This window comes from Cololabis saira, chromosome 16 (assembly GCF_033807715.1).
Source record: "Cololabis saira isolate AMF1-May2022 chromosome 16, fColSai1.1, whole genome shotgun sequence".
NCBI lineage: Eukaryota > Metazoa > Chordata > Actinopteri > Beloniformes > Belonidae > Cololabis > Cololabis saira.
In genome coordinates, this window is record NC_084602.1 from 32,960,753 (window position 1) to 32,971,302 (window position 10,550).

Consider the following 10,550-nt stretch of genomic DNA (forward strand, 5'->3'; position numbering starts at 1 on the left):
CTCTGGGCATTAAACCATAGAAAAATAAGCATGACCAAGTTTTACCTGAACAACAGTAACATGTTAAGTGTTATTTAGTAAAAACAACCCATTCACATTACATTAATTATTGTTTTATTAGAAATAGGTTATCATGAGCCATTGTCATGTTAAATTATACATATAAACTTCTATAAGAAGGCTTAACGTACAGTCATGTCCGTAAACATTTAGACCAGGACAATATTTAGTTATTTTCCTTCTATACATCACCACAGTCGTTTAAAATGGGCAAAGTAGGATGTGACTGAAGTTTGGATTTTCAGCTTCATTTTCAGGAGTTTTGACAACTTTTACTTTGGCGATTTTTGAAATGACAAAAAATGTCAAAATGAATGTTAACATAGTGCTTTAAAAAACTAAAGAGGTCGGGTCCATCTTTTCTGGAAACCATATTTAAAAGTGTCGAACAAGATTGTCCAGACAGATGAAATTAAGATCGGCTCTTGAGGATGAAGTTAAAACAGAGTTATAGTTAACGCAATCATTTTCCTTGAACTACAGCTGAAAGCCTGCACTCAAATCACACCGTAACCCCATTTCAAATCCAGTTTGGTGGTGTAAACGGGCGAAAAAAATCGTGAAAATATCTCCTCGTGCAAATACTCATGGACGCACTTGTAAGCACAATGTTATGAAAACAGTGGTGGCACAATGCTACATCAGTAAATGGAAATATATCGTTGTGATTAATAGAGAAATTGTGTGTTCTAGGCTGTTAGCTACAATAGTTTTGTTATTTTTAAGGCTACAACATTTATCGACAAAGTTAGACAAGCTATGACAGTTTTGGCTTATAAATAGGAGCAGTTTAAACTTTTTTTTTTTTTTTTTTTTGAATCCAATGATAATAAAACTACATAAACAAGAACATTGCTGCTGTAGCCAAAAAGGTAAAATATAAGTATGAATAGTACTAAAGAAAGTTTAAACAGCTTGGCTTCATACTTGGGTAGAGTTTTGAAAAGCTCCACGATGCTGTTTCAGCTTATGTACTGCACAAATTATCTTATGACAAAAAAACTGGACTAGCTGCAAAGGACTAATAACTAGGACACAGTGCTCGACCTCTTGGCCTTTTTAAGAATGTCACACTTCTTGCGGTTGGGGCGCCGGCAGCGCTCGTCAATGCTTGGCACGCATTCATAGTGCCACACCTCCTCCATCTTATCCACAGGATACACGGCTTCCACGTAGTGGCGGATGAGCCGCAATCGCACCGGGTCCAGCTGCTTCTTGTTGCAGGCCCCCGAGTGGTTGTACTGCAGCCGCAGGTTCTCGTGGGTGAACAGCTCGGGGAAGAGGCGCACCAGCAGCCGGGCGGCAAAGTTCCCAACGGAGAGACTCTGTTGGACTATTTCTCTGATCTCAGTGTCTGACAGCAGGTACACGGACGGTGCGGGGAAGTCGGGGATGGAAACAGTCAGTTCGTCCAGGGGGATTTTACAAAAGTCTTTGCTGCTTTTCTCGGGAGGTATGGAGGGGATGTCCGTGTCCTCTCTGATGCCGTCGGGATGGAGCTGGTTGATCTGGCAGAGGAAGTCCTGCTCCGATTCCTGACCGTAAACCTTGCGCTGCTGCAGGTAGGATCTCCTCTGCTCCGTGTCACGCCTCCTGCACCTCTCGTCCAGTTTGCCGACGAATTCCAACATCCACACTCTATTGTTCTTCGCCCGGGGGTAGACTAACTGCACGTAGTGACGGATCAGGTTCACGCGGATAGGGTCCAGTTGTTTTTTTCCGAGGGAGCCGCTGCAGTTGTACTGCTTCCTCACGTTTTCGTGGGTGAACAGCTCCGGGAACATCAGCACCAGCAGGCGCGAGGCAAAGTTACCGATGGACAAGCTACATTCATAGTTGCTCTTCAGCTGCTCCCTGGACAAGATGTACTCTTGGGGAACCGGAAAATCGGGCGCAGGAATCTCCAACTTGTCAAAATCCACCGGTGTGAGCAGCGGCTTCTTGGACTTGCGACCGGGTCTGTCGTATTCACACACTTCCGGCACCTTGAGAGCAGAACCGTCGTCGGCCAGGCTGGCCAGGTCGTCGTTGATGTTGTCGTGTTCGCTGCCGTTGCCGTTGCTGTGCGGGCCCTCCAGCGCGTATTCCATGTGCTGAATGCACACTTGAAGCCAGTTGTCCTCGGGAATATCAGGAAAATTTGCTTCCATGTACTTTCTTATTATTTCCATCTTGTCAGAGTCCAGAATCACTTGCCCGACGTGACTTAAACTGCTGGAGCCCTCCGGCATTTTTCCCTCTTCAAAAACTTCAGGGAAGAGACGATGCATGAGAAAAATGACAAAGTCTTCGGGGGAGGAGAACTCGTCCAACTCGTCCGAGGCTTGAGAAGTAAATCTGAGATCTGAGACGGCCAGGTTGCCCTGCTGGCTATCTAAAGACATCTGCTCCTCCTGACCCTGGTCCATGAGGAAATGGTAGCTTTGAGGATGTTCCGCTTTTATTTCAACGTCCATGTCCGTCTGCTTCCTAAGCAGCCGGACACTCTCCATGTCCCTCTGCGACCAAAACCGATTAAAGAAGTCATTGATCTGAAGGAGGCATTCTTCCTGCCAAACACTGTTGTTTTTGACCGCCGGGTGGCACACTTCTACGTAGTTACGGATCAGCTGCAGGTGTAAAGACTCCAGCGTTCTCTTGCTCGCCATGCAGTCATGGGAGCACTCCTTGGCCTTGAACAGCTCGGGGAAGAGATGCACGAGCAGCCGGCAGCCGAGCTCCCCCGCGTTGGACGTTTGCTCCATCAGCTGATTCAATTCGTCGCTTGTTAGCAGATACTCCGGGGGAGGCTGGAACTCCGTCACCCTCTCCGCCGGCTTGATTTGCTTCTTTATCCGCATGACTTCTATGGTTAACAAGTCCACTTTGCTGTGCAACTGAGTCATGCTTGAATTCAGGGTGTTGAGAATGAAAAACATTTTCTCAATCATCGGATAAAGGCTGGAGTCCGTAGTTGAGGGTTGGTCTAAAGAGACGGCGGTGGGGAGCGTCTCCACCGAGCCGTTCTGCTCCAGACTCTGGAGCTTGGATGAAAGGAGGCAGCTGAAGTTGCTCTGGTTTAAGCCGCCGTGATTGGACTGCTGCTCCAGACTTGGAGTGTTTCTTTTCTCTGAGATCCTGTGGGAGATGCTGAAGAGAGGCTTTCTGTAGGAGACGCTAGACTTCTCCTGGATGGAGTCCCTCCTTTCTCCGGTTGTGGTCAGGCAAAGGGGTTCATGTCTGCTGGTCTCTTCTGTATTGCCCCGCCTCATCTAGACAGAATTGATACCAAACAAGTGTGTAAGCAAGAGTATTGTGGGAAACATATGGGCAGAAATATGTGCCACTAGAAACTGAATTTGAATCATTTATATTTGAATTTGAATTGCTCAACTCGAATAATTGCATTAAAAAACTGAATCCGAATCACATAATTTGAATTTGTATTGTTTAAATTCAATCAATCAAATTTTATTTATATAGCACCTTTCATCCAGGTACATGAAATACAAAGTGCTTCGACATTTTGACTGAAAAATAAGCGTAATAAACAAAAAAAATAAAACTGGGAAACCAAAAAAATAAAAACTGGGAGACCAATGCACACTGACATACAACATAGATAATTAAAATGAAAATTAAAAAAAAAAAAAGATAAAAGTTCAAGGATTAAGGCTAAAAAGTAATTTGAATCGTTGCATTGAAAAACTGAATCTACATTCAATTATCACAATTCAAATTCAGTTGTTGCAATTCAATTTCAATTTTACTGTGCCAGACATCCGGGTCTTCCGCAGGAACAGCAATCGAGTGCAGATACAAAGAACTCCTTTTCACGTAGCCTTCTATAACCTCTATTTTCTTTCAACGATATAAACGACCAATGGGAGCTAGATATTTCGAAACCTATTGTGTTTTCTCCTTCTTCTTCTGTGTAAAAAGTGTAGATTTATATCTTGCCGTTTTTGTAGAAAAATTTCTGCTGAAGAGTGTGTGACCGACTATACCTTTAAGCAAAACATTAATTTAGTGCTGGGTGGTATGACCAAAAATTTATATCACGGTATTTTTCAAAATTACATCGGTTTCACGGTATATCACGGTATTTTTTTTTTCATGCACAACTGGGTGTTAACCACATTTTTTTAATGATTTGGAAAGGAATTGCTGCAGTAAATTGGCTTAGAATGGCCTATTTTACTGTCAAATCAAATCAAATAAATTTGATTTAGGCATGCTTTTCAAAGAAAAAAATCTTTTACAAAATTACAAGGTAGAAAATATTTATTGAACATAAAAAACTGAACATTTTTTAATTTCCCAGCATTATGTTGTTTTGGTTTCACCTCCTGGTGAATGTTAGGTAAAATTCTTATGTGGTTACTTTTTGGTTGGCCAACGATTTATGTTTGTGGTGCGCAACCGTTACGGGAGCGGCCAGTCTATTTCCTTATATTACAACGCCGTTATTAATTGTTCGTTTTTTTTCCCACTTATTCCACCGAACACCGAAAGTGTTTTTTTGCCATTTTCGGCAAATTTCGGTTACTGAACAATCGGCGCATCACTGCTGCTAAACAGTCCCTTCACAAATGGTGTCCAGCGGCGCTACGTTCCGCCGAGTGGCGGAACGTAGCGCCACTCGGCGGAACGTAGCGCCGCGCGGCGTTCCCAGCGTTGTGTACGCTACTGTATACTCACCGGTATTAGGGTATATGAAAAATTCATATCATAAGAAAAATAAACACCGGTATTCGGTATGAACCGGTATACCGCCTAGCACTACATTAATTATTACTTTATTTGCTGGATATGGGATTCAAATTCAGTTTCTAGTGGCACATATTTCTGCCCATCGAAACACTACAGAAAATATGATGATCTAAACTTCCTTTACCTCACTAGAGACTCTGGCTCTCTTGCTGCTGCTGGACTGATGTGTGTTCGGGCTCATCTCTGTGGATAATCTTTTCCCGGTCTCCGTGGCTCCAGCAGTTCTGCCATCATGTTCCTGAGGAGGCTCGCACACAGCGAAATCCTCCGTCTCCTCCGCGACATCCAGGGGAGGCTTCTGTTCTGCAAATAATGCAAGATTTATGTTTCCCCGAATTAATTCCTTTTTATTGTTTCAAGCAAAACACTTAAACAATTGCTGGCAGCAGAGGGACAGATAAGAGGGTGAACTTGCCTTTCTCAAGCATCGCTTCATTTGAAATTTCCCCATGCTCCCAGGAATTCATAGCCTAAAAATAATAAATCAGTGACAAACATGTGAAATCACAGGAAAAAAACACAAAGCGAAACATGCACGATCTAACAGGAAACCACAACAACCCACTGAGCTTCTTTTAGATTATCCACACTCTCCAAACATTTTTTCTTGCATGTTCACATTTCAAGTATATTAGAGTGGATTTTACAGTAAGAAAATGCCGATATGCACACACACTGAATTCATATCACTTTTGTAAAGAAATGGCATGCCATTGTGACGTTTGCAGACGTGTGGTTTTGTTAACACGCTGACATACGAGGGACCAACTGGCACTGGGCCCGTCTTTTCCAGGAAAGGAGCAGGAATATGCACACACAGCGTGTGAAAACTTTATAATGACTAAACCACAATGCCTCAGACTAAAGGAGATTGTCGCTCGGTTTATATTTGGTATAACTGATTTAATTTAGCAGCGTATGCAGTGGATAAGAATGCAGCACAGAAGCAGCTTGCTAATTGGTAAATTTTACACTCACTGTCTGCAATAATCTCCATGATCTTCTGGGGATTTCTAACTTTTAATGTCAAAGTATAATCGTTCAGTGTCAAAATTAAGTTTATAACTGAGAAGAGCTTTCACATCAGTGTAAGAATTCAATAAAGCTTATACATCTGTGCTCTTCGTCATATTCTCTTACGCAGAAGCGTCAGGGAGCGCTCAAACTAGGGATGGGCGGTGTGGACTAAAAAATGTATCACAATAATTTCTGGCATTTATCCTGATAACGATAAAAAAAAACAATTCAACTCCACCTTTTGAACTATAAATCTATCACCACATTCAGTCTTTGGAGCCCCCAAAACATTGCTCTAAAAGAATACTTCTTTCTTTCTTTCTTTCTTTCTTTCTGGCTCATTTCTTTCCTTCCTTCCTTCCTTCCTTCCTTCCTTCCCGTACGCACGCAGAACAATAAATCCGGCTTTACACAAAAACGTCATCAACAGGAATTTATCGTTTTAACCGCAAGATGACGATGGGAATTTCTTTGACGGTATATCGTGAACGGTAAAATATCGCCCATTCCTAGCTCAAACACTTCAAATTAGTTGAGTCTCTTTCAGTTGAAGACGTTGAAGTTTATTAATGTAGGTAAAAACATGGACAAGGAAAGTTTAGGTGGTGCAGCTACTTATTTTTTTAAAGTTCTAATCGATCCATCTGAACCCCTGAGAAAATATCAGATGAATCCACCACAGTGCAGCGTTGCACTTTGGGTAAAGTATGTAAGCCTGACTTCGTCAGATCCATGACTGAACAGGTCTTATATTATAATTATGAACCTGTAATAACAACAAACAGGTGGAGGCTACAGGTTATAAGAAATCAGTATACAATAAAGTAGCAACCTTTCTCAGCAAACACACTGGTTAGCTGTGAACTCTTGGAATAACTCATCTCTTTGCTGACTTGATTTTAGGGACACACTTGCCTGCAAAGTCAGTTTCATGTGATGTTGATATCTACATTGTCACATGCAGCCCTGTCTAAAAATTGTAAAAAAAAAAAAACGTCAGGGCTGAAGTGCAAGACTGAAAGCATCTATTTGTATTTGATGTAATAAATTTGTTAATATATTAAACTTACTGACATTTGTCTAGACCACATCCGACATACCAGTGAAATATGGCTTGGGATTAACTGTCTGAAGGGAATAGTTAGATTTTTGAAGCAGAGTGATAAATGACCAAAGTCTAGAGATGATTGAAAACAAAAAGATTAACTGCCCACAGACAAGAACGGGTCCTTTTCAACCTTTTCTTGCTGTTAATTGACAGTTCACGTTTGCATCTTCCTGGTTCACTAGGATACAATGTTGTAGAAATCTGTGTGTTCAAGCATCCTTGGTACTATGAAAGGACTGGGACACTAAGCAGTCATCACAGCTGGCTCACATTTAAATATGCAGATTTTTAAAAGCTAACTGTTTAATATATAATAGCTGCTTAATTACACAGCTGTGTGTCTTCTAAACAAGACTTACAGGTGAAGTTCTGAGTCGACCCTTCTGGAGCCAAACATAGGAAAAAATACTATTTTGCAGTCCAGTGTTACAAAGATGCAGAAATTCTATATTATTCTGTGTCATATTTAGGAAAACTTTGAGAATATGCTAATTAAAACATGACCAAGTCTTGATAGATAACTACATGATACAGAATCCAGTTTTTATGGTTTTCACAATGATGGGGCTCTGTCCCACAATGTTATTATTATGTAATAGATGTGGATAACTTTAATCAAATGAGTCTTTTGAGGCTGTAAATTAATCTGAAAGCAACATGCTGACATGCGACATGCTGTATACCGTATATACACCAAGTAACAACTTTAGATACAGCTGGTATATTTGTCAAAGAATCCAGTGTGTGAGTATTGCTTATGTTTTTCCACCGATATATCATCCAGATGTTCCCACAGATCATGAAACTAGAATGTCTTTTTGATTATTATCAGTGTTATTTGCTGATAATTAAAGGGGCAAACCATTAACATAATAAGCTGGATAATAAATACTACATTTGTAGTCCTTGAGTACAAAACTGATGTAAATAACAAATATAAATAAAAGCTGTAACACCATATTAAAATAAAAGGTTGTTGTATCTCATGATTAAGTTGTTATAACAGATTAATTCTGGACATACTTATTCAGGCAGTTTCTAGTCTAATTTAAGTGTGATAAAGTATTAGTTTGTGTTGTCATACAGACGGATGCAGCTGTATATACACCTACTAACCACCTTAGATACAGCTGGTATACTTGTTAAAGAGACCAGTGACTGTGTATTTCTTATGTTTTTCTATCACTATATCATCCAGATGTTCCCACAGTTCATGAAACGAGAATGTTTTTTTATTATTATCAGTGTTATAACAAACCATTAACATAATAAGTTTGATAATAAATACTACATTTGTAGTCCTTGAGTACAAAACAGATGTAAATGACAAATATAAATAAATAAATAAAAGCTGTAACACCATATTAAAATAAAAGGTTGTTGTATCTTATGATTACGTTGTTATAACAGATGAATTCTGGACAGTATATACACTTACTAACCACTTTAGATACAGCTGGTGTACTTGTTAAAGAGGCCAGTGAGTGTGTATTTTTTATGTTTTTCTACTGATATATCATCCAGATGTTCCCACAGTTCATGAAATGAGTGTCTTTTTATCATTGTCAGTGTTATTTGCTGATAATTAAAGGGGCAAACCATTAACATAATAAGCTGGATGATAAATACTACATTTGTAGTCCTTGAGTACAAAACGGATGCAAATAAAAGCTATAACACCAGATTAAGATAAAAGGATGTTGTATCTTGTGATTAAGTTGTTATAACAGATTAATTCTGGACATACTTATTATCGAATCTGGGAAATATAACATGGAATTTGGAAAATATAATGTCACATCTGGAAAATATAATGTCAAATCTGGAAAATCTTGTCACATTGACATTTAACTTATATTGTGACATGTTATACACGATAATAGTCCCTTTTGTCTTGCCGCTTTTAATGTCAATGTAAAGCACTTTGAATTACCTTGTGTTGAATTGTGCTATATAAATAAATTTGCCTTGCCTTACCGTTACAGGTGATTATTGGCAAATTAAAAAAATGTCAAAACGGATGCAAATGACTAATATAAATAAATAAATAAATAAATAAATAAATAAATAAATACTATAACACCAGACTAAGATAAAAGGTGGTTGTATCTTGTGATTAAATTGTTATAACAGATTAATTCTGGACATACTTATTATCGAATCTGGGAAATATAACATGGAATTTGGAAAATATAATGTCACATCTGGAAAATATAATGTCAAATCAGGAAAATCTTGTCACATTGACATTTAACTTATATTGTGACACATTATACACAATAATAGTCCCTTTACAAGTGATTATTGGCAAATTTAAAAAATGTCAAATATAAATAATATAAATAAATATATAAATAATTAAAAGCTATAACACCAGATTAAGATAAAAGGTTGTTGTATCTTGTGATTAAGTTGTTATAACAGATTAATTCTGTAGCTGTGATAAAGTATTTTGTTGTCATCCAGACGGATGCAGCTGCGAGGGCGAACATGTGACCAGAACCTGAACGCATCATCTGGTTCTGATTTAGCTTTACACTTTCCCCCGGGCTGGACAGCACATTTAAAAACATATACATCTCCAAACCACTTCAAGTGGGGTTAATCTCGTAGAGATCGTGCTGTGGATGCCAGCAAACCCCGGAGTTTACCCGTAGCTCCCGAGCAGCAGCTACTTCCTCATTCTTCCGCCCAGGAACCCTTCAACCAAAAAGGGCTGATTTATGGTCCTGCGTTACACCTACGCAGAGGCTACGGCGTAGGGTACGCGGAGACGCGCAACGTACGGTGCGCGTCTCCGCGTACCCGACGCCGTAGCTCTGCGTCGATTTAATATAGCCGATTTAATATAGCTCAAAAGCGACAGCTAAATGCTTATTTGACATGGTTGTGTCCCGTGTGTGGAGTGTCTGCCGGGGTAATGTTTGCGTGGACGGCTGCCCCCCCTAACCCTCCAGCTCCAACACTGACTCCTGCAGAATAAACACGTGAACTCACCTTCCCTGGGCCAGATCATCCTCCAGGACTGCTGGGGAAGCTCCGGGCGGCTCGGCTCTGACACTTTACTTGCAGGGAAATTGTTGTCTTGTTGATGTTTTTGTTTTTTCTTTTTCTTTTTCTTTTTTTTTTTCTAGCTCGGCTTCTCCGCTATCTCGCGTGACGTGTGGCGCCGGACGCGCGCCTGTTGTGTCACTTCCGCGCGGCTCCACGAGATCCTGCAAAATATCACATGGAGCATGTCAGGTCACATCTGGGAAATATACTGTAAGATCTAGAAAATATCATGTCACATCTGGGAAATATAATGTAAGATCTAGAAAATATCATGTCACATCTGGGAAATATACTGTAAGATCTAGAAAATATCATGTCACATCTGGGAATATAATGTAAGATCTAGAAAATATCATGTCACATCTGGGAAATATAATGTAAGATCTAGAAAATATGTCACATCTGGGAAATATAATGTAAGATCTAGAAAATATCATGTCACATCTGGGAAATATACTGTAAGATCTAGAAAATATCATGTCAAATCTGGAAAATATAATGTCACATCTGGGAAATATAATGTAAGATCCTGAAAATATCATGTCACATCTGGGAATAT

General features: G+C 39.8%; 1 protein-coding gene across 2 annotated transcripts; it reads right to left on the reverse strand.

Annotated features, from left to right (window-relative positions):
- Positions 1-97: 97 nt before the first annotated feature.
- On the reverse strand, positions 98-10,109 carry bend3 (BEN domain containing 3). 2 transcript variants are annotated; one of them, XM_061743859.1, is made up of 4 exons: positions 9,935-10,109; positions 5,228-5,282; positions 4,937-5,110; positions 98-3,311 (listed from the first exon to the last, which is right to left on the reverse strand). In XM_061743859.1, exons 2-4 carry the CDS (start codon positions 5,261-5,263, stop codon positions 1,089-1,091), a joined length of 2,433 nt encoding a protein of 810 aa, XP_061599843.1. In that variant the 5' UTR covers positions 5,264-5,282; positions 9,935-10,109; the 3' UTR covers positions 98-1,088. The 2 variants fall into 2 exon arrangements, with proteins under 2 accessions (XP_061599843.1, XP_061599842.1); XM_061743858.1 differs by having other exon boundaries at positions 4,937-5,115.
- Positions 10,110-10,550: the final 441 nt, after the last annotated feature.

Excerpts from the sequence above, each read along its gene's own strand:
- bend3 (XM_061743858.1), bottom strand. The coding sequence starts at position 5,279 with ATGAATTCCTGGGAGCATGGGGAAATTTCAAATGAAGCGATGCTTGAG. Across the intron at positions 5,116-5,227 it reads TGAAGCGATGCTTGAGAAAG|AACAGAAGCCTCCCCTGGAT; the intron begins GCAAGTTCACCC and ends CATTATTTGCAG. Across the intron at positions 3,312-4,936 it reads GAGCCAGAGTCTCTAGTGAG|ATGAGGCGGGGCAATACAGA; the intron begins GTAAAGGAAGTT and ends AATTCTGTCTAG.